Below are 24,018 nucleotides of genomic sequence, written 5' to 3'. Positions count from 1 at the left end.
CTGGGGTCAGATACATCACATGATCACACTGACAGAACCACAGGCACATAGACACAGGCAACAGAGCATGCACAATGTCGGCACTAGTACAGTGTATATCCACCTTTCGCAGCAATGCAGGCTGCTATTCTCCCATGGAGACGATCGTAGAGATGCTGGATGTAGTCCTGTGGAACGGCTTGCCATGCCATTTCCACCTGGCGCCTCAGTTGGACCAGCGTTCGTGCTGGACGTGCAGACCGCGTGAGACGACGCTTCATCCAGTCCCAAACATGCTCAATGGGGGACAGATCCGGAGATCTTGCTGGCCAGGGTAGTTGACTTACACCTTCTAGAGCACGTTGGGTGGCACGGGATACATGCGGACGTGCATTGTCCTGTTGGAACAGCAAGTTCCCTTGCCGGTCTAGGAATGGTAGGACGATGGGTTCGATGACGGTTTGGATGTACCGTGCACTATTCAGTGTCCCCTCGACGATCACCAGTGGTGTACGGCCAGTGTAGGAGATCGCTCCCCACACCATGATGCCGGGTGTTGGCCCTGTGTGCCTCGGTCGTATGCAGTCCTGATTGTGGCGCTCACCTGCACGGCGCCAAACACGCATACGACCATCATTGGCACTAAGGCAGAAGCGACTCTCATCGCTGAAGACGACACGTCTCCATTCGTCCCTCCATTCACGCCTGTCGCGACACCACTGGTGGCGGGCTGCACGATGTTGGGGCGTGAGTGGAAGACGGCCTAACGGTGTGCGGGACCGTAGCCCAGCTTCATGGAGACGGTTGCGAATGGTCCTCGCCGATACCCCAGGAGCAACAGTGTCCCTAATTTGCTGGGAAGTGGCGGTGCGGTCCCCTACGGCACTGCGTAGGATCCTACGGTCTTGGCGTGCATCCGTGCGTCGCTGCGGTCCGATCCCAGGTCGGCGGGCACGTGCACCTTCCGCCGACCACTGGCGACAACATCGATGTACTGTGGAGACCTCACGCCCCACGTGTTGAGCAATTCGGCGGTACGTCCACCCGGCCTCCCGCATGCCCAGTATACGCCCTCGCTCAAAGTCCGTCAACTGCACATACGGTTCACGTCCACACTGTCGCGGCATGCTACCAGTGTTAAAGACTGCGATGGAGCTCCGTATGCCACGGCAAACTGGCTGACACTGACGGCGGCGGTGCACAAATGCTGCGCAGCTAGCGCCGTTCGACGGCCAACACCGCGGTTCCTGGTGTGTCCGCTGTGCCGTGCATGTGATCATTGCTTGTACAGCCCTCTCGCAGTGTCCGGAGCAAGTATGGTGGGTCTGACACACCGGTGTCAGTGTGTTCTTTTTTCCATTTCCAGGAGTGTATTTTGTGTGTGCGTGTATGTGTGTGTGTGTGTGTGTGTGTGTGTGTGTGTCTTAATGATGTATTTTTATATTTATAGTTTTACAAATACCACGGCTGAGGTGGCCCATAGTGAACTTCAGGTAGTGATGTAAGAATCACAATAGTTGGGTGCCCAGCAATCCTCATGTTGCATACAGAGAAACTGAATACTTGAAAGTGAGGTGGTAAATTCCAACATCTAACATGATGTATAATTTATTTATACTACACAAACAGAAACTGCAAAAATAGTGTTCAAAAATAAGGTATCTTGCCACTATGCTCAAAATTTGAAAAAATGGTATTTTTTGAGGCGCTGTGGCGCCTTAGATATTGGGAGTAGAAAAAAAATGGCAAGAATCAAATTTGTAGAGAATTTTGTGCTCTTTAAAAAAGAAATTAGACGTAAAAGCGATAGTAGCAAATGAAACTGAGATATTGTGAAAAAAGTGAAAAAAGTGCGAAATTTTCGAAGTTTTTTGACTGCAGAAAGTTTTCCCAAGAGAAATTTTGTTGGCAAAACTCGGTTTTCTAATCTTTCCAACCATATGAACGAGTTGAAAGAATAAACTCTTCTACCCCACCTTTTGCAAGGTATATCTGCTATTTGACTGGACTAGACAGCTGTAGGCGTTTCATTTTCTCACAATAGTGCACGGCCGTGGTCCCCAAGACCTCGAGTCAAAAGGACGGACATATAAATACTCGTATTGCGATCATGACAAGTGTTTTCCGATTTAAATTGCGTTTTGTGCAAAATTTTGAAAAGGGCTTTATGATTCGAGCAGCTGTTAGGACGAAATTTGTGTGTGTGTATGTACCATATGAGTGTGGAGGTGAGTATGTGCTGGACGATATTGCCGCGTCATCGCCCACTTCATGAACGTTACACAGTGGCTTTTTTCCCCATTTTTTATTCTTTTTTTCCCGGCAGAAGCGCTCGGCTATCGCACTGCGGGGAATAAATTTCGCCTTCATTAAAGCGGCGGACCCGCCGACAAATTTATCTGCGCGGGAGATTTAGGCCGCTGCCTGGGTTAACACCTGCGCTCTCCATTGGCTGCCGTATCCCCTCCTCTCCCCTCTCTCCTCCCGGACAGACAAACGGCGGACGCTGACGGCCACAAAAGGCCCCATAATTCTCCGCGCGAGATTACCGCGCGGGCTGCGTAACGCGCCCACCCACCTCCTAGTTCTGCTCTTCCAGATGGAGAGCGCCGTGAATAGAGAAATCGCATCACGGCACGGTCTCCACAAGAAAAAAAAAGTGGCAGCTTATTTGGGTAGCTACAGAGCTTGCAAACATTAATTGCTGTTGGGCCGTTGCCTAATTAAGTGAGGGCTTTACAGAGGGTCCAAACGAAGGAAGTACGCCGCTGACCATTAAATCTGTGACGCAGTAACAGCGAAATACGTCAAACTGTTGGGCAGTTTACTGCTTGCTTGGATGTGCAAAAATGTCAGCACAGCCGCTTGTTGGATAGCTAACACAGAGATGATTTATTGGTGTTATGAAACAACAGGGCGTTACAAAAAGGTACGGCGAAACTTTCAGGAAACATTCCTCACACACAAATAAAGAAAAGATGTTATGTGGACATGTGTCCGGAAACGCTTAATTTCCATGTTAGAGCTCATTTTAGTTTCGTCAGTATGTACTGTACTTCCTCGATTCACCGCCAGTTGGCCCAATTGAATGAAGGTAATGTTGACTTCGGTGCTTGTGTTGACATGCGACTCATTGCTCTACAGTACTAGCACCGAGCATATCAGTACGTAGCATCAACAGGTTAGTATTCATCACGAACGTGGTTTTGCAGTCAGTGCAATGTTTACAAATGCAGAGTTGGCAGATGCCCATTTGATGTATGGATTAGCACGGGGCAATAGCCGTGGCGCGGTACATTCGTATCGTGACAGATTCCCAGAACGAAGGTGTCGCGACAAGAAGACGTTCGAAGTAATTGATCGGCGTCTTAGGGAGCACGGAACATTCCAGCCTATGACTCGGCACTGGGGAAGACCTAGACCGACGAAGACACGTAGAATGGACGAGGCAATTCTTCGTGCAGTTGACGATAGCCCTAATGTCAGCGTCAGAGAAGTTGCTGCTGTACAAGGTAACGTTGACCACGTCACTGTATGGAGAGTGCTACGGGAGAACGAGTTGTTTCCGTGACATGTACAACGTGTGCAGGCACTGTCAGCAGCTGATTGGCCTCCACGGGTACACTTCTGCGAATGGTTCATCCAACAACGTGTCAATCCTCATTTCAGTGCAAATGTTCTCTTTACGGATGACGCTTCATTCCAACGTGATCAAATTGTAAATTTTCACAATCAACATGTGTGTACTGTCGAGAATCAGCACGCAATTGTGCAATCACGTCATCAACACAGTTTTTTTGTGAACGTTTGGGCAGGCATTGTTGGTGATGTCTTGACGGCCCCATGTTCTTCCACCTACGCTCAATGGAGCACGTTATCATGATTTCATACGGGATACTCTACCTGTGCTGCTAGAACATGTGCCTTTACAAGTATGACACAATATGTGGTTCGTGCACGATGGAGCTCCTGCACATTTCAGTCGAAGTGTTCGTACGCTTCTCAGCAACAGATTCGGCGACCGACGGATTGGTAGAGGCGGACCAATTCCGTGGCCTCCACGCTCTCCTGACCTCAACCCTCTCGACTTTCATTTATGGGGGCATTTGAAAGCTCTTGTCTACGCAACCCCGGTACCAAATGTAGAGACTGTTCGTGCTCGTATTGTGGACGGCTGTGATACAATACACCATTCTCCAGGGCTGCATCAGCGCATCAGGGATTCCATGCGACGGAGGGTGGATGCATATATCCTCGCTAACGGAGGACATTTTGAACATTTCCTGTAACAAAGTGTTTGAAGCACGGTGGTACGTTCTGTTACTGTGTGTTTCCATTCCATGATTAATATGATTTGAAGAGAAGTAATAAAATGACCTCTAACATGGAAAGTAAGCCTTTTCTTTCTTTGTGTGTGAGGAATGTTTCCTGAAAGTTTGGCTGTACCTTTTTGTAACACCCTGTATATTTTTCTGGAGACATATGGGTCTCAACATTTATCTACGATAAGGACAGAAGCTGAAGTAATTAATTTAAATTTGTGCCTGAAGCTTTCAGATGTAGAAACTTACCTAGCAGCTTCTGTTTACATTGCACAACTCTTTGTTGAAATTACGATTTTTTTCCTCAGTCAATGTAGCTTTGGTCCCAGTACTAATGCCTGTGGGTGATTTGATGTTATTGCCTCTGTGTAGGACATTTTGACATCTAGAACTGCAGACATGTGCAATGGCTGGCTGACATAATCGTAAGGTTGAGTTCCACAGAGCAATTGTGGATCTTAATGAGGATTTCCTGGACCCTTCTGAGGTGCCACTGCTGGTGCATGAGGGCCCAGCATATATAACCCATTCCTTCCTTATTGTCTGTCTTTTAAAAGATCTCCCCAATATTTATCACTTAGTACATAGCGAAATATTTTTGGTCCTAGTGCAAACCCCTGAGGGTCAGCTGCTGTTATGTCTCCCTGTGGTACATTTTTCCTTCTATTAATGCAGATATGTGAGCATGTGTGAGTGAGAGAGGCGTGCAGTGGCAGGCAGAGCTGTTTGCAGCGATCCTGGACATGGAGATGCACTTCCTGGAGTCCTCGAAGGTGTTGCTACTGGCACTACAGGGCCCAGTATATATAAGACCTAATTCATTTCTTATCATATAAATGATTGTCTACCATCATTTCTCCCCAATGTTTGATGATGTCCAATATGCAGTGAAAGTATATTTGGTGCAAGAACTAATCCCTGTGGATCAGCTGCTTTGGTGTAGCCCTGTGGTTCATTTTACCTCCTACTGTTGCAAACATGTGACACATGTGAGTGAGAGAGGCCTGGATGTGGAGGTCCCCTTCCTGCTGGCAATATATATATATAGGGCGGTCCATTGATCGTGACCAGGCCAAATACCTCACGAAATAAGCGTCAAACGAAAAAACTACAAAGAACGAAACTCGTCTAGCTTGAAGGGGGAAACCAGATGGCGCTATGGTTAGCGCGCTAGATGGCGCTGCCATAGCTCAAACGAATATCAACTGCGTTTTTTTAAATAGAAACCCCCAATTTTTATTACATATTCGTGTAGTACGAAAAAAAATGAATGTTTTAATTGGACCACTTTTTTCACTTTGTGATAGATGGCGCTGTAATAGTTACAAACATATGGCTCACAATTTTAGACGAACAGTTGGTAACAGGTAGGTTTTTATAAATTGAAATACAGAACATAGGTATGTTTGAACATTTTATTTCGGTTGTTCCAATGTGATATATGTACCTTTGTGAACTTATGATTTCTGAGAACGCATGCTGTTACTGCGTGATTACCTGTAAATACCACATTAATGCAATAAATGCTCAAAATGGTGTCCGTAAACCTCAGTGCGTTTGGCAATACGTGTAACGTCATTCCTTTCAACAGCGAGTAGTTCGCCTTCCGTAATGTTCGCACATGCATTGACAATGCGTTGACGCATGTTTTCAGGCGTTGTTGGTGGGTCACGATAGCAAATATCCTTCAACTTTCCCCGCAGAAAGAAACCCTGAGACGTCAGATTCGGTGAACGTGCGGGCCACGGTGTGGTGCTTCGACGACCAATCCACCTGTCATGAAATATGCTATTCAATACCGTTTAAACCGGACGCGAGCTATGTGCCGGACATCCATCATGTTGGAAGTACATCGCCATTTTGTCATGCAGTGAAACATCTTCTAGTAACATCGGTAGAACATTACGTAGGAAATCAGCATACATTGCACCATTTAGATTTCCATCGATAAAATAGGGGGCGAATTATACTTCCTCCCATAATGTCTCACCACACATTAAGCCGCCAAGGTCGCTGATGTTTCACTTGTCGTAGCCATCGTGGATTTTCCGTTGCCCAATAGTGCAAAAATGCTCAAATGTGTGTGAAATCTTATGGGACTTAACTGTTAAGGTTATCAGCCCCTAAGCTCACACACTACTTAAGCTAAATTATCCTAAGGACAAACACGCACACCCATGCCTCAGGGAGGACTCGAACCTCCGCCGGGAAAAGCCGCACAGGCCATGACTGCAGCGCCTAAGACCGCTCGGATAATCCCGCGCGGCCAATAGTGCATATTATGCCGGTTTACGTTACCGCTTTTGGTGAATGACGTTCCGTCGCTAAATAGAAAGCGTGCAAAAATTCGGTCATCGTCTTGTAAGTTGTCTTGTGGCCAGTGGCAGAACTGTACACGACGTTCAAAGTCGTCGCCATGCAATTCCTGGAGCATAGAAATATGGTACGGGTGCAATCGATGTGGATGTATCATTCTCAACACCGACGTTTTTGAGATTCCCGATCCTCGCACAATTTTTCTGCTACTGATGTGCGGATTAGCCGCGACAGCAGCTAAAACACCTACCTGGGCATCGTCATTTGTTGCAGGTCGTGGTTGACGTTTCACATGTGGCTGAATACTTCCTGTTTCCTTCAGTAACATAACTATCCGGCGAACGGTCCGGACACTTGGATGATGTCGTCCAGGATACCGAACAGCATACGTAGCACACGCCCGTTGTGCATTTTGATCACAATAGCCATCCGCAATTCGTAAACGGTCCAGTTTAACACGGGTAATGAATCTCGAAGCAAATACCGTCCGGACTTGCGGAATGTCACATGATACCACGTACTTATACGTTTGTGACTATTACAGCAGCATCTACCACAAAGCGAAAAAAGTGGTCCAACTAAAACATTCATAGAATTGGAAGGAAAATTAGTTTTTCGGTGTTTTACAACGAACGTTATACTTCTAAGTTCCCACACCAGATGGTGGGTACTATGTTTTTTAAAAAACTGTGTTATACCCCATTTCATGTTATTCATATATTATTCTTTTTCCTTTTCTTTTTCTCTTTTAATTGTTCTGCACTTTGACAACTTATTATCGATCTGTTTTATGTTTTTGTAAGTAGGTTTTTTAAAAAAACATTACGCCAGTCTATTTTAGATGTTTCCTTCCCCCTTCGTCTGCTATTTCTTTTACGTACGTTTTAAATCTGGATTACCTCATGAGTCACAAATGCACAAGAGGTATTTTTTGTTAATATCTTGCAAAACCAGTAATGTTAAGTCTTCACGTGACACGTCACACAGAGGGCGTTCCAAGCCCTGTCACACCGAGGTCTGCTGTACAGGTGCATGTAAACAGCGGCCTCAGTTTATGTGATCGCTCTAAGCTTGTGGTTATGTAAAGCTGTGAGTACCGGACGTTAGTCGTGCTTCGGTAGCTCAGATGGTAGAGCACTTGCCCGCGAAAGGCAAAGGTCCCGAGTTCGAGTCTGGGTCCAGCACACAGTTTTAATCTGCCATGAAGCTTCATATCAGCGCACACTCTGCTGCAGAGTGAAAATCTCATCTTGTGGTTATAGCTTGATACCAGTGCCTACCAATTTTAATTGTATATTAGAGTTATGTTCCTACCAACTGTTATATTCATACGCAGGTGTAGATGTGATTTTCGGTTTTATACTCTCTGACCGTTATGTGAAAATTTTTAACTTCTAGCACTGAGGATGGTCACGAAGTGACCGAAAATCGATTTTGCTGGCAATAAAACAACAAAATACGGCCAATGCTGATTTTCCTTCCAATTGTATCCACTATCCACTATTTGGTTGTGGTGCACACAACACGTCATGGAGTCGCCAATCAATGAAACATTCATATTTCTTCACGTACTACACGAGTATGTAGTAAAAAATGAGGGGGGGGGGGGGTCCTATTTACAAAAACGCAGTTGATTTCCGTTTGACCTATGGCAGCGCCATCTAGCGGGCCAGCCACAGGGCCATCTGGTTTCCCCCTTCAAGCTAGACGAGCTTTGTTCTTTGTAGTTTCTTCGTTTGATGCTTATTTCGTGAGATATTTGGCCCAGGTACGATAAATGGACCACCCTGTATATAAGACCCAATTGTTCCTTATCATCTGAATGATTGTCTGCCACTAGTTCTCCTAATGTTCCACATCACCCAGTAGTTTTGGTCCGAGTACTAACCCGTGTGGGTCACCTGCCGTTTTGGCTCCCTGTAGTACATTTTACCTCCTGCAGTTGCAGACATGTGACACGTGTGAGTGAGAGAGGTACGGCGTTGCAGGCGGAGCTGCGCGCGGCTGGTCTGGACGTGGAGGTGCGGTTCCTGGAGCCCTCGGAGATGTCGCTGCTGGCGCTGCAGGGCCCGGAGTCGGCGGCGGCGCTGCAACCCTGTGTGGACGTGGACCTGTCGGCGCTGGGGTTCATGCGCTCCACGCTGGCCACGGTGTGTGGCGTGCCCCGAGTCAGGGTGACTCGCTGCGGCTACACGGGGGAGGACGGCTTCGAGCTCTCCGTGCCCTCCGCCTCTGCCACCCAGGTGGCCCAGAAGCTGCTCGCGTCCAGGAAGGTCCCCGTCAGGCCGGCGGGGCTCGGCGCCAGGGATTCGCTCAGGTACTCATCCGCGCACAGTCAACACCTGTGCGGCCTGGCCTAACTGATGGCTTTCCGTGCGGGAAGGAGCGCCTGGTCCCCACCACGAATCTGCACGGCGGGTTTGTGTCGAGGACCGGTGAACCGGCCAGTCTGTGGATGGTTTTTAGGCGGTTTCCCATCTGCCTCGGCGAATGCGGGCTGGTTCCCCTTATTCCCCCTCGGCTACACTATGTCGACGATTGCTGCGCAAACAAGTTCTCCACCATTACTCTACCACGCAAACATAGGGGTTATACTCGTCTGGTGTGAGACGTTCCCTGGGGGGTCCACCGGGGGCGGAACCGCACAATAACCCTGGGTTCAGTGTGGAGCGGCAGAGGCGTGAAGTGGACTGCGGTAGTCGTGGTGGGGTTGTGGACCACTGCGGCTGCGGCGGGGACGGGCCTCTCCGTCGTTTCTAGGTCCCCGGTTAACATACAATACAATACTGGCAACACACTAGTTCTTCATCTTCTTCTTCTTTCTACATGTGCAGGGATTGCGCAAAAATATGGAAACACCGTGAGAAATGGGTCCTCGAAAATAAATGCAGTGTTAGCCAAACCAGCAGGTTTGCATTTGGCCACGACCAGTACTATGGAACGCCCTCAATACATAGCAAGTGTCAGTCACGCTCAGAACAGTGTGCTGTATGAGTGCATTATGTCGGAGCTGAATGAATAAGACCTTGGGCAAATTGTTAGCGATCATATGGAGGATCCATCCATAACCAAGATAGGAGAAACTTCCTGGCAGATTAAAACTGTGTACCGGACCGAGATTGGAACTCGGGACCTTTACCTTTCGTGGGCAAGTGCTCTACCATCTGAGCTACTTGAGTACGACTCACGCCCGTCCTCACAGCTTTACTTCCACCAGGACCTCGACTCCTACTTTCCAAGAAGATAGGAGAAGCGTTTGGTGTTTCAAGAGGCACCACCCTTCACTCGTTTTCGACCACTTCTATCTCCTGATGGACCATGTTAATGAGTAATCTTACCCAGACGCATGGACAACATCACAGCCCGCATCCTGTGACGCCTGATTCAAAAACTGACATGTTTACGGAGGTGACAGTAGAACTTTTGGTTTGGTCACCACGCTGGTGTGGGCGTGGAGGGGCCCCATCCCTGCGGTATCAACTACACCGCACAAGGAAAAGAGGAATGAGCGAATTATCATGATGGACGATCACTTAAGACGATTCTGGTGAAAAATAAAAGGACAGAAGCTGCAAAAGGCACTGCACCGCTCAATGCCGCCCTTACGAACCCTGTCAGCACCAAAACAACAAGAAGGGAGCTCCACAAACAGGGAATTTTAAGACGAGCTGTAATGCCAGAACCACTCATCAGTGATGAGTGGTACCAAAGCCAAAGAACTTTAACTATGGAGCAATGGAAGAAAGTTATTTGGTCAGATGAGTCGTGTTTCAGATTGTTTCCAACATATGGTTGAGTTTGGGTCCCAAGGTGAGATGTAGGGGTTTCGCAATGACTTTGGGCAGTCAAATCCTGGTATTTCATGGGCACTATGGTTACTCTCAAAGTTCAGATTATTGCCAATGGGTCTAAGTTGGAAATTTGTGTTAAGTTCCTTTGGGACCAAACTGCTGAGGTCATTGGTCCCTAGGCTTACATACTATTTAATCTAACTTTAACTTACGCTAAGGACAACACACACCCACATGCCCGAAGGAGGACTCGAACCTCTGACGGGGGGAGCCGCGTGAACCGTTGCAAAGCGCCCAGACCGCGCATCTACCCCGCACGGCTCATGGATTTTTGACAATTTTGGCTGAGGTCCATCCCAGGGTGCCATGTTTGTTCTCCATTGGGGTTGTTGTGTTCCAATACGACAAGGCCCCTCTTCAGATAACTCGCATGGCCCAGGACTGGATTGCTGAGCACGAGAATGAATTGTTGCATGTCCCCTGGACATCACAGTGACCAAGTCTCAATATTATTTAGCTTTTGCAGGCTACTTTGGAGAGAAGGATGCACGATCCCTATCCACCTCCATCATCTTTACCGGAAATTTACACTATTTTGCAGGAAGAGTGGTATAAGATTTCCTTGAAAACCGTTCAGGACCTGCTTTTACCCTTTCCGAGATGAATGGTAGCTGTTTTGTAACGCCAACGGCTTTCGTACGCCACATTAAGTTTGGGAATGTGTTGTTTGTTTTGTGTTCCCATGTTTTCGCCCAACTCCTGTATTACGCCTTCGCCTATTATGCCCTCTTGGGTGAAAATATCTTTCCGCGTTTTGATCGGTCTCCATACAGCTCTTCTGCCTAATAGGTAATAATTCATCATAAATTTTATTATTATCTCGTCTTCCGTTCTTGTCACATAGTATTTCCAACTGATCCTGTAATCCTTCATTGCTCATTCAGACGTTTCACTCCCATTTATTCTCTATATTCAATATTGCTCCTCATGTCATATACTCGGTAGTCGGCTATTCTTTGTAGAGATCACCTGTCTGCTGATTTCTTTTTGTTTCTGTCCACGACTCACATATGTTATGGCTGGTACTGACATTGTTTAGGAGAACTGAAGTCGAGTTTCCGTTCTTACTTAAGCCTGCGGTTTCCATAGATTGTCCTGCTACTGTAATTCAGTCATCCTACTTTCTTTTGTATGTATATTTCTGTTAAGTAGTGTGTAAGCTTAGGGACTGATGATCTTAGCAGTTAGGTCCTATAAGATTTCACACACATTTGACCAATCTCTTATATTTCTGTCATTAATGAGAATACTATCTCCTAACAAGTTTACTCTTTCTCTTTACTGACCCAACATTACTATTTTCCTGGGAATTAACTCCTGGTCCCTGAAAGCCATGACGTATGTCTTCCTCAAACATACTAACAAATGACATAACTTAACTTTTGTGGATAAAATATGAGAAATTGTTTGACGTGTGTTGTCGCTATCAGCCATCACAATTTGATCATCAGTAAAGACTAATGCCATAGAACAATTCCTTTTGTTGAAGTTAGAATTATAAAACTTAATTTATTTCTGCACTGCCTCAGCATGTCGTCAACACAAATGCTAAAAAAGAAAAGAAACCGGAGACAAACTGCATCCTTGTCTTGCTGCCAAATTTGTTCTGGTCTTATATTTTCCATTTCATTCAATTAAGATTTCTGATCGATGAAGTAGATTTCTATTAACTGTGTTACGTGGAAAGGTATACCTCTTTCGTTCAATATATTCCACAGCTTTTCTCAATTTGCTTCATCAGAAGCTCTCACATGATATATAAATGGTAAATCTGGCGCACTGCCAAACTCTTGTAACACACTGGTTAATCATTATTCCACCCATAAAGGATGGCACTATTAGTAAGTAGTACGACTGATAAAACTATTCCAGAAAATTTTTGTTACGAGTAATCAGGACTTTCTGTGCTGCCATCAGTGCTGAATTCGAAAATCTGTTTCTATCTGTCTGGCTGCCTGTCTCTCTGTCTTTCTTTCTTTTCTCTCTCCATCTCTCTACTTTTATACATAGTTGCCATTTAAATTAAGGCACTTATCGTAGCGATGGACGAGCTTGGAAATTCCCTCGTCGTAAAATTTGGCCGCCTGCGCCTTCAACCACGTGGTTACCTCTTCTTGAAGCTGTGCATCGTCATCAAAACGCTGCATAGCCAACCACTTCTTCATTGCTGGGAATAAGTGGAAGTCGCTCGGTGCCAGGTGGGGACTGTACGGCGGATGAGGAAACGACTCCTACTTAAAAGATTCGAGGACTTCACGAGTGGCATTTGCCGTGTGGGCCCGGGCGTTGTCATGAATCGGCAAGATCTTTGAACCCAACTTTCCCCTGCGCTTGTTTTGTATTGCTCTTCTGAGGTTGTGCAGAGTTTGGCAATACCTTTCAGAGTTTATTGTAGTGCCTCTTTCCAGGAAATCCACAAAAATCACACCTTTTCTGTCCCAAAAGACAGTCGCCAGCACCTTCCTTGCCGACATTGTCTGCATGCATTTCTTGGGTTTTTGGGTGGAATTTGTGTGCCCCCACTGCATTGACTGCAATTTTGTCTCGCAGTTCACATGGTTAACCCATGTTTCGTCACCAGTAACGATGCGATCGAGTAATGAGTCGCCATCTTTCTCTTAAGCGTCCAAAAACGTTAACGCTGCAGCCATTCGCTGATTTTTGTGAATCTCTGTCAAGATTTTTTGTATCCATCTTGCACAAAACCTGTGGTAACCAAGCTTTTCAGTAGTGATTTCGTGCAACAAACTTCGTGAAATTTGTGGAAAACTCATAGAGAGTTTCGTCATTGTGAAATTACGGTTTTCACGGACCGCGGCATCGACTTTTTCGACAAGTTCGGCAGTCACTATGCTGGGTCTTCCACATCGCTCTTCGTCGTGAACGTTAGTTCGGCCATTTTTAAATTTTATGACCCATTGACGCACTCCACCTTCAGTGATTATGTTGTCCCCATATAGTTCACAAAGCTACCGATAGATTTCTATCGGTGTACAGTTTTTTGCAGTCAGAAACCTTGTTACAGCACGCACTTCACACTTCGCGGTATTTTCAATTAACGCTGACATTTCAAACTGTCACAGTAACTTGACGGACTACAGCACGAACCTCTCACTAGCACGGCAGGATGCCGACTGAGCGGCGGAATCCCATGACACCAAGATGGCCGCGCTAGCCCCGCCCCTAACGGACACAAACGAAAACGTAATGTACGAGGTGCATTCAAGTTCTAAGGCCTCCGATTTTTTTTCTAATTAACTACTCACCCGAAATCGATGAAACTGGCGTTACTTCTCGACGTAATCGCCCTGCAGACGTACACATTTTTCACAACGCTGACGCCATGATTCCATGGCAGCGGCGAAGGCTACTTTAGGAGTATGTTTTGACCACTGGAAAATCGCTGAGGCAATAGCAGCACGGCTGGTGAATGTGCGGCCACGGAGAGTGTCTTTCATTGTTGGAAAAAGCCAAAAGTCACTAGGAGCCAGGTCAGGTGAGTAGGGAGCATGAGGAATCACTTCAAAGTTGTAATCACGAAGAAACTGTTGCGTAACGTTAGCTCGATGTGCGGGTGCGTTGTCTCGGTGAAACAGCACACGCGCAGCCCTTCCCGAACGTGTTTGTTGCAGTGCAGGAAGGAATTTGTTCTTCAAAACATTTTCGTAGGATGCACCTGTTACCGTGGTGCCCTTTGGAACGCAATGGGTAATTATTACGCCCTCGCTGTCCCAGAACATGGACACCATCATTTTTTCAGCACTGGCGGTTAACCGAAATTTTTTTGGTGGTGGTGAATCTGTGTGCTTCCATTGAGCTGACTGGCGCTTTGTTTCTGGATTGAAAAATGGCATCCACGTCTCATCCATTGTCACAACCGACGAAAAGAAAGTCCCATTCATGCTGTCGTTGTGCGTCGACATTGCTTGGCAACATGCCACACGGGCAGCCATGTGGTCATCTGTCAGAATTCGTGTCAGACACTTTTCGCATTTTTAGGTCGTCATGTAGGATTGTGTGCACACAACCCACAGGAATGCCAACTCTGGAGGCGATCTGTTCAACAGTCATTCGGCGATCCCCCAAAACAATTCTCTCCACTTTCTCGATGATGTCGTCAGACCGGCTTGTGCGAGCCCGAGGTTGTTTCGGTTTGTTGTCACACGATGTTCTGCCTACATCAAACTGTCGCATCCACGAACGCACTTTCGACACATCCATAACTCCATCACCACACGTCTCCTTCAACTGTCGATGAATTTCAATTGCTTTCACACCACGCAAATTCATAAAACGAATGATTGCACGCTGTTCAAGTAAGGAAAACGTCGCCATTTTAAGTATTTAAAACAGTTCTCATTCTCGTCGGTGGCGGTAAAATACCATCTGCCGTAAGGTGCTTCCATCTCTGGGACGTATTGAGAATGAATGCGGCCTCATTTTAAAACAATGCACATGTTTCTATCTCTTTCTAGTCCGGAGAAAAAAAATCGGAGGCCTTAGAACTTGAATGCACCTCGTACTTTGTGGATAGCCCTCGTATATACCTCTCTCTCCCTCACACGCACACTCATACACACACACGCACAGAAGAAATTAATCATTTTGACCTGTTACAATGTGTTCACTGGTTAATACTGAGCTGTTCCACGTTCACAGAAAACATATCACTCCACTGTAGTGTCACTGACTCGTTCATCGCCACGCGGGATTAGCCGAGCGGTCTCAGGCGCTGCAGTCATGGACTGTGCGGCTGGTCCCGGCGGAGGTTCGAGTCCTTTGTCCTTAGGATGATTTAGGTTAAGTAGTGTGTAAGCTTAGGGCCTGATGACCTTAGCAGTTAAGTCCCATAAGATTTCACACACATTTGAACATTTTTTGATTCGTTCATCGTATTTTTGCGTTGTTCAAAATTTCTATGTGCGTAGTGCAAACAGTTGTGGTCCCTACATTGGTATTGTGGGCCTCGAGAATGAGGAATGTGTGACACACTGTACATGCACCAACCATCATAAACAACAAAAAATGGCTCTGAGCACAATGGGACTTAACATCTGAGGTCATCAGTCCCCTAGAACTACTTAAACCTATCTAACCTAAGGACATCACACACATCCATGTCCGAGGCAGGATTCGAACCTGCGACTGTAGCAACAGCGCGGTTCCAGACTGTAGCGCCTAGAACCGCTCGGGCACACCAGCCGGGCCATAAACTACATGGCGACTGTAACATCATATCAGTGGCGAACTTTTCATTTCTAGAATATAACCCAATGGTAAAAAATACTTTGGATTGGAACTATCATGATCAATCTCATATTAATTATGAAACATTTATTCTAAATAAAATGATTCGACTATGTTAAAAACAAATAGCTACAGATGTAATGGAGATCAGGACGTGCAGTATGAAGTATGAAAAGGTTGTTGTTGTTGTGGTCTTCGGTCCTGAGACTGGTTTGATGCAGCTCTCCATGCTACTCTATCCTGTGCAAGGTTCTTCATCTCCCAGTACTTACTGCAACCTACATCTTTCTGAATCTGCTTAGTGTATTCATCTCATGGTCTCCCGCTACGATTTTTACCCTCCACGATGTCGTCCAATGCTAAATTTGTGATCCCTTGATGCCTCAGAACATGCCCTACCAACCGGTCCCTTCTTCTTGTCAAGTTGTGCCACAAACTCCTCTTGTGCCCTATTCTGTTCAATACCTCCTCATTACTTATGTGATCTACCCATCTAATCTTCAGTATTCTTCTGTAGCACCACATTTCGAAAGCTTATATTCTCTTCTTGTCCATACTATTTATCGTCCATGTTTCACTTCCATACATGACTACACTCCATACAAATACTTTCAGAAACGACTTCCTAACACTTAACTCTATACTCGATGTCAACAAAGTCCTCTTCTTCAGAAACGCCTTCCTTGCCATTGCCAGTCTACATTTTATATCCTCTGTACTTCGACCATAATCAGATATTTTGCTCCCCAAATAGGAAAATTCATCTATTACTTTATGTGTCTCGTTTCCTACTCTAATTCCCTCAGCATCAACTGATTTAATTCTCTACATTCCATTATCCTCGTTTTGCTTTTGTTGATGTTCATCTTATATCCTCCTTTCAAGACACTGTCCATTACGTTCAACTGCTCTTCCAAGTCCTTTGCTGTCTGTGACAGAATTACAATGTCATTGGCGAACCTCAAAGCTTTTATTTCTTCTCCATGGATTTTAATACCTACTCCGAATTTTTCTTTTGTTTCCTTTACTCCTTGCTCAATATACAGATTGAACAACATTGGGGAGAGGCTACAACCCTGTCTCATTCCCTTCCCCACCACTGCTTCCCTTTCATGCCCCTCGACTCTTATAACTGCCATCTGGTTTCTGTACAAATTGTAAATATCCTTTCGTTCCTTGTATTTTATCCCTGCCATCTTTAGAATTTGAAAGAGAATGTTCCAATCAACATTGTCAAAAGGTTTCTCTAGGTCTACAAATGCTAGAAACGTAGGTTTGCCTTTCCTTAATCTTTCTTCTAAGATAAGTCGTAATGTCAGTATTGCCTCACGTGTTCCAGTATTTCTACGGAATCCAAACTGATCTTCCCCGAGATAGGCATCTACTAGTTTTTCCATTCGTCTGTAAAGAATTCGTGTTAGTATTTTGCAGCTGTGACTTATTAAACTGATAGTTCGGTAATTTTCACATCTGTCAACACCTGCCTTCTTTGGGATTGGAATTATTATATTCTTCTTGAAGTCTGAGGGTATTTCGCCTGTCTCATACGTCTTGCTCACCAGATGGTAGAGTTTTGTCAGGACTGGCTCTCCCAAGGCCGTCAGTAGTTCTAATGGAACGTTGTATACTCCTGGGGCCTTGTTTCGTCTCAGGTCTTTCAGTGCTCTGTCAAACTCTTCACGCAGTATTGTATGCCCCGTTTCATCTTCATCTACATCCTCTTCCATTTCCACAATATTGTCCTCAAGTACAAAGCCTCTTTATAGACCCTCTATATACTCCTTCCACCTTTCTGCTTTCACTTCTTTGCTTAGAACTTGCTTTCCATCTGAGCTTTTGATATTCATACAAGTGGTTCTCTTTTCTCCAAAGGTCTCTTTAATTTTCCTGTAGGCAGTACCTATCTTACCCTTAGTGAGATAAGCCTCTACATCCTTACATTTGTCCTCTAGCCATGCCTGCTTAGCCATTTTGCACTTCCTTTCGATCTCCTTTTTGAGATGTTTGTATTCCTTTTTGCCTGCTTCATTTATTGCATTTTTATATTTCCTTCTTTCATCAGTTAAATTCAGTATTTCTTCTGTTACCCAAGGATTTCTACTAGCCCTCGTCTTTTTACCTACTGGATCGTCTGCTGCTTTCACTACTTCATCCCGCAGAGCTACCCATTCCTCTTCTACTGTATTTTTTCCCCCATTCCTGTCAATTGCTCCCTTATGCTCTCCCTCAAACTCTCTACAACCTCTGGTTTAGTCAGTTTATCAGGGTCCCATCTCCTTAATTTCCCACCTTTTTGCAGCTTATACAGTTTTAATCTACAGTTCACAACCAATATATTGTGGTCAGAAACCACATCTGCCCCTGGAAATGTCTTACAATTTAAAACCTGGTTCCTAAATCTCTGGCTTACCATTATATAATCTATCTGATACCTTTTAGTATATCCAGGGTTCTTCCATGTATACAACATTCTTTCGTGATTCTTGAGCCAAGGGTTAGCTATGATTAATTTATGCTCTATGCAAAATTCTACCAGACGGCTTCCTCTTTCATTTCTTACCCCCAATCCATATTCACCTACTATGTTTCCTTCTCTCCCTTTTCCTACTGTCGAATTCTAGTCACCCATGACTATTAAATTTTAGTCTCCCTTCACTACCTAAATAATTTATTTTATCTCATCATACATTTCATCAAATTCTTCATCATCTGCAGAGCTAGTTGGGATATAAACTTGTACTACTGTAGTAGGCGTGGGCTTCGTGTCTATCTTGGCCACAATAATGCGTTCACTATGCTGTTTGTAGTAGCTTACCCGCAATCCTATTTTTTTTATTCATTATTAAACCTACTCCTGCATTACCCCTATTTTATTTTGTATTTAATACCCTGTATTCACCTGACCAAAAGTCTTGGTCTTCCTGCCACCGAAATTCACTAATTCCCACTATATCTAACTTTAACCTATCCATTTCCCTTTTTAAATTTTCTAACCTACCTGCCCGATTAAGGGATCTGACATTCCACGCTCCGATCCGTAGAACGCCAGTTTTCTTTCTCCTGATAGCGATGTACTCCTGAGTAGTCCCCGCCCAGAGATCCGAATGGGGGACTATTTTACCTCCGGAATATTTTACCCAAGAGGACGCCATCATCATTTAACCATACAGTAAAGCTGCATGCCCTCGGGAAAAATTACGGCTGTAGTTTCTCCTTGCTTTCAGCCGTTCGCAGTACCAGCACAGCAAGGCCGTTTTCCATAGTGTTACAAGGCAGATCAGTCAATCATCCAGACTGTTGCCCCTGCAACTATTGAAAAGGCTGCTGCCCCTCTTCAGGAACCACACGTTTGTCTGGCCTCTCAACAGATACCCCTCCGTTGTGGTTGCACCTACGGTACGGCTATCTGTATCGCTGAGGCACGCAAGCCTCCCCACCAACGGCAAGGTCCATGGGTCACGGGGTGCGGGGGTGGTTGAAACAAAAGGTATTTACTGTAAATAATCGTGGTAGTGTCGGAAAATACACTAGAGACTGACAATTATTGAAATACATGAAAGAAACAACGGCGTGAACATAATTTATTCAACATGTAAACGTCACTACAAATACTCGAATTTAGATTATGACATGTTCGATATGCATGCCATCATTGGCGATGATGTGACGCAGACGAATAGCGGACTTTTGCATGACCTGCTGTAATATCGGAACATAGATGCCGTCGACGACCTCCTGAAAAGGTGTTTTCAACTCAGCAGTGGTTTTGGTGTTATTGCTGTACACCTTGTCTTTACTATAGCTCCACAAAAAGTAGTACCATATGTTCAGATCCGGAGAATATGGCGGTCAATCGACGGCAATGCCAGTGGCCTCTGGGTACCCAAGAGCCAGGATGTGGTCCCAAAATGCTCCTCCAGGACATCAAACCTCTCCTACTTAGATGGGGTCGAGTTCCATTTTGCATGAACCACATTTTGTCGAAATCAAGGTCACTTTGGTAACTGTGATGAAATCAACTTCCAAAACTCTTACGTACCATTCGATAGTCACCATGCCATCACGGAATATTGCACCGATTATTCCGTGACTGGAAATTGCACACAACACAGTCACCCATGAGCGTGAAGAGACTTCTCGATCGCGAAAGGCGGGTTCTCTGTCCCCCAAAAGCGCCAATTTTCCTTATTGACGAACCCATCTAAATGAAATTGAGCTTCGACGCTAAATAAAACCATGCTAATTCTGATCGTGCCCCATGGTCAACCGTAGTGTCTGAACGTCGTAACGCGAACAGTTCAGAAGTTATGACGATTTTATTTCATATAGTTCAATAATTGTCACCCAGTATATGACTAAAGAGGAGACTGTACCAACATATTTACCCCCAAAATTTTGAAAACACAATTAATTTGTAACCTAGGTTTCGGTTTCACAAGGGACACCTTCTTCGGACAAAATTAAAACTAAAACTTACAACATAACGTACCAAAAAATACGAAAGCTACGGTCATAGCTGACAGCGTCAGATAGACAGATTTAAAATAAAATGCAATAGAGGTGCAAGCCACTAGGGGCTGCCATATGTCCTCTACTACAGTCAACACAAAACTGAAACACCATGTGACTTGTGCGCCACGGCAACTGCAAGACAATACCGCCCTCTGGTGGCTAATTGGTAAAACAAGCTATTTTGTGAACATCTCTCGTAACTGCAGAGAGGGAAAGAAACAAACACCTGAACGGTGTACATGAAGTAATTACAATAGCGGGATACTGCGTGATCTAAAATACAACTAATGAATGACTGGTTGTAGTACAAAAATTCCAGAATAAATGCGTAAAGAAGACATATACGAACTAATCCATTAAATGACATTACTGCTTGCTATAGTAGATACGCTATAAAAACCAAAAAAGTCTTTTTATTTTTTTAAATTTTTTAATTTGAATATGTGAGCCGTAAAAAAGTAGAAAGAAAAAGGTATCTCTGAATCTGCAAGAAGTAGTTGGTACATCAAAGTGTTAGTGGGAAAAAAGGACGTAAACTTGATATTCATCTACATCTACATCTACATGTACATACATACTCCGCAATCCACCATACGATGCGTGGCGGAGGGTGCCTGGTACCACAACTAGCATCTTCACCCCCTGTTCCACTCCCAAACAGATCGAGGAAAAAATGACTGCCTATATGCCTCTGTACGAGCCCTAATCTCTCTTATCTTTGTGGCCTTTCCGCGAAATGTGAGTTGGCGGCAGTAAAATTGTACTGCAGTCAGCCTCAAATGCTGGTTCTCTAAATTTCCTCAGTAGCGATTCACGAAAAGAACGCCTCCTTTCCTCTAGAGACTGTCACCCGAGTTCCTGAAGCATTTCCGTAACACTCGCGTGATGATCAAACCTACCAGTAACAAATCTAGCAGCCCGCCTCTGAATGTCTTCTATATCGTCCCTCAAGCCGACCTGATAGGGATCCCAAACGCTCGAACAGTACTCAAGAATAGGTCGTATTAGTGTTTTACAAAAAAAAAAAAAAAAAAAAAAAGAAAAAGAAAAAGAAAAAAAGTGTGAAGTCTATTAGGACTTAACTGCTTAGGTCATCAGGCCCTGAGCTTACACACTACTTAACCTAAATTATCCTAAGGACCAACAAACACACCCATGCCCGAGGGAGGACTCGAACCTCCGCCGAGACCAACCGCACAGTCCATGACTGCCGAGCCTTAGACCATTCGGCTAATCCCGCGCGGCAGTGTTTTATAAGCAGTCTCCTTTACAGATGAACCACACCTTCCCAAAATTCTACTGGTGAACCGAAGACGACTATCCGCCTTCCCCACAACTGCCGTTTTTTGGAGGAGCTGGAAATTTTCAAGCACTTACTTTCGAATGACGGACTTCCTCTCAACGAGCAGGTACAGTTGCGCGGAAGAAGTTATTTCAATGGTATAAAGTCTCTGCGCCGGTCAGTGGTGGCCGAGCGGTTCTAGGCGCTACAGTCGCTACGGTCGCAGGTTCGAATCGTTCGTCGGACATCTATGTGTGTGATGTCCTTAGGTTAGTTAGGTTTAATTAATTCTACGTTCTAGGGGACTGATGACCTTAGAAGTTAAGTCCCATAGTGCTCAGAGCCATTTGAACCATTTTTGGAAGCCGCTGCTTGACGAGATCTAACGCTTACAAATTAATTGTGTTCGCGACTGAGGGCAGTGTTTTTTCAAAGTTTTGTATTATACAACAGTCGCTGATTGACAGCGATGTTAAAAGCCTTAATATTTACCTCCTACTAGAAAACTGAGAAGCGTTTGACAAGCAGCACATTTACGATTTGTCAGGAAGAAACCGAATCGAGTATCGTGAAAATAGCTCTAGTATATACCACGACACAGAGTACAAACGAAAAAAAAAGTCCACCATAAATAAATTGAACCTAATATCGGAAAATACGCGTTACCTGCGTGGAAACATAACATTTTGTAAACTTCGTTTTTTTTTGTTCTAATAAAACCCCATGTCATTCCAAGCATGTGTGTCAATTTGTACCTCTCTATCTACATGATTCCGTGATTTATTCAGTTTTCAAATTTATACTGACTTTTTGATCACCGGGTATTCATTAGGATAGTGTGGCGAAATTCGGCGTTGATGGGCTGTGGCAGCAGATAGTCTACACGAATACCTTCGCTAACGGCACGATATCGTCTGCAGTGCCGCTCCTAGACGACTGGAGAAGCGTGGTCTGGTCAGATGAGTCCTGACTTCATTTGGTAAGTGTTGTTGGTAGGGTTCGAGTGTGGCGAAGACCCCACGAAGCCATTGACCCAAGTTGTCAACACAATTTGCGATTGCTTTGAGGAACACGTAAGAGATTACGCAGCAGTTTCAGTTCCCATGCAATTATGTCTTTTGTAAATTCTTATACAGTAGCTGCCTATGTGTTACATGTATCTCGCAAAATCACGCACTAGATCTTCAAGATCCCACTGTGGAAAAAGGTGAGCCAACGGGCTTGTTGCAGTGGTAACACCGGTTTCCGTCGGATCAACGAAGTTCAGCGCTGTCGGGCTGAGCTAGCACTTGGATGGGTGACCATCTACACTGCCGAGCGCTGTTGCCAAGCGGGGTGCACTCAGCCCTTGTGAGGCAAACTGAGGAGCTGCTTGACTGAGAAGTAGCGGCTCCGGTCTCGTAAACTGACTACATCTACATGTACGTTTACACTCCGCAAGCCACCGAACGGTGTGTGGCGGAGTGCACTTACGTGCCACTGTCATTACCTCCCTTTCCTGTTCCAGTCACGTATGGTTCACGGGAAGAACGACTGCCGGAAAGTCTCCGTGCGCGCTCGAATCTCTCTAATTATACATTCGTGATCCTCTCTGGAGGTATAAGTAGGGGGAAGCAATGTGTTCGATACCTCATCCAGAAACGCACCCTCTCGAAACCTGGACAGCAAGCTACACCGCGATGCAGAGCGCCTCTCTTGCAGAGTCTGCCACTCGAGTTTGCTGAACTACTCCGTAACGCTAACACGCTTACCAAAGAACCCTGTGACGACACGCGACGCTCTTCTTTGGATCTTCGCTGTCTCCTCTGTCAACCCGACCTGGTACAGATCCCACACTGATGAGCAATACTCAAGTATCTGTCGAACTTTTGTAAGCTACCTCCTTTGTTGATGAACTACATTTTCTAAGGACTCTCCCAATGAATCTCAACCTGGTACCCCCCTTACCAACAACTAATTTTATATGGTCAATCCACTTCAAATAGTTTCGTACGCATACTCCCAGATATTTTACAGAAGTAACTGCTACCAGTGTTTGTTCTGTTATCATATAATCATACAATAAAGGATCCTTCTTTCTATGTATTCGCAATACATTACATTTGTCTATGTTAAGGGTCAGTTGCCACTCCCTGAACCAAGTGCCTATCCACTGCAGGTCTTCCTGCATTTCGCTGCAATTTTCTAATGCTGCAACTTCTCTGTATACTACAGCATCATTCGCGAAAAGCAGCATGGAACTACCGACACTATTTACGAGGTCATTTATATATATTGTGAAAAGCAATGGTCCCATAACACTCCCCTGTCGCACGACAGAGGTTACTTTAACGTCTGTAGACGTATCTCCATTGAGAACAACATGCTGTGTTCTGTTTGCTAAAAACTCTTCAATCCAGCCACACAGCTGGTCTGATATTCCGTAGGGTCTTACTTTGTTTATCAGGTGATATGTCCCTCCACATCCGAATCCGGTGACGTCTATGGCCTGAAGATGACACGGCCGCCG

At 45.1% G+C, this 24,018-nt stretch overlaps 1 protein-coding gene across 1 annotated transcript in view; it reads left to right on the top strand.

The window, feature by feature from the left end:
- Positions 1 to 24,018, top strand: part of LOC124552463 (aminomethyltransferase, mitochondrial) — a 174,590-nt gene that overhangs the window by 139,579 nt on the left and 10,993 nt on the right. Inside the window, exon 4 of the mRNA XM_047126738.1 lies at positions 8,606 to 8,934. Within this exon, the coding sequence (XP_046982694.1) occupies positions 8,606 to 8,934 (329 nt within the window). The remainder of the gene's footprint in view (positions 1 to 8,605; positions 8,935 to 24,018) is intronic.

Source organism: Schistocerca americana, chromosome 10, assembly GCF_021461395.2.
Source record: "Schistocerca americana isolate TAMUIC-IGC-003095 chromosome 10, iqSchAmer2.1, whole genome shotgun sequence".
In the NCBI taxonomy this organism is placed as follows: domain Eukaryota; kingdom Metazoa; phylum Arthropoda; class Insecta; order Orthoptera; family Acrididae; genus Schistocerca; species Schistocerca americana.
This window is presented reverse-complemented; position numbering and strand designations above follow the sequence as displayed.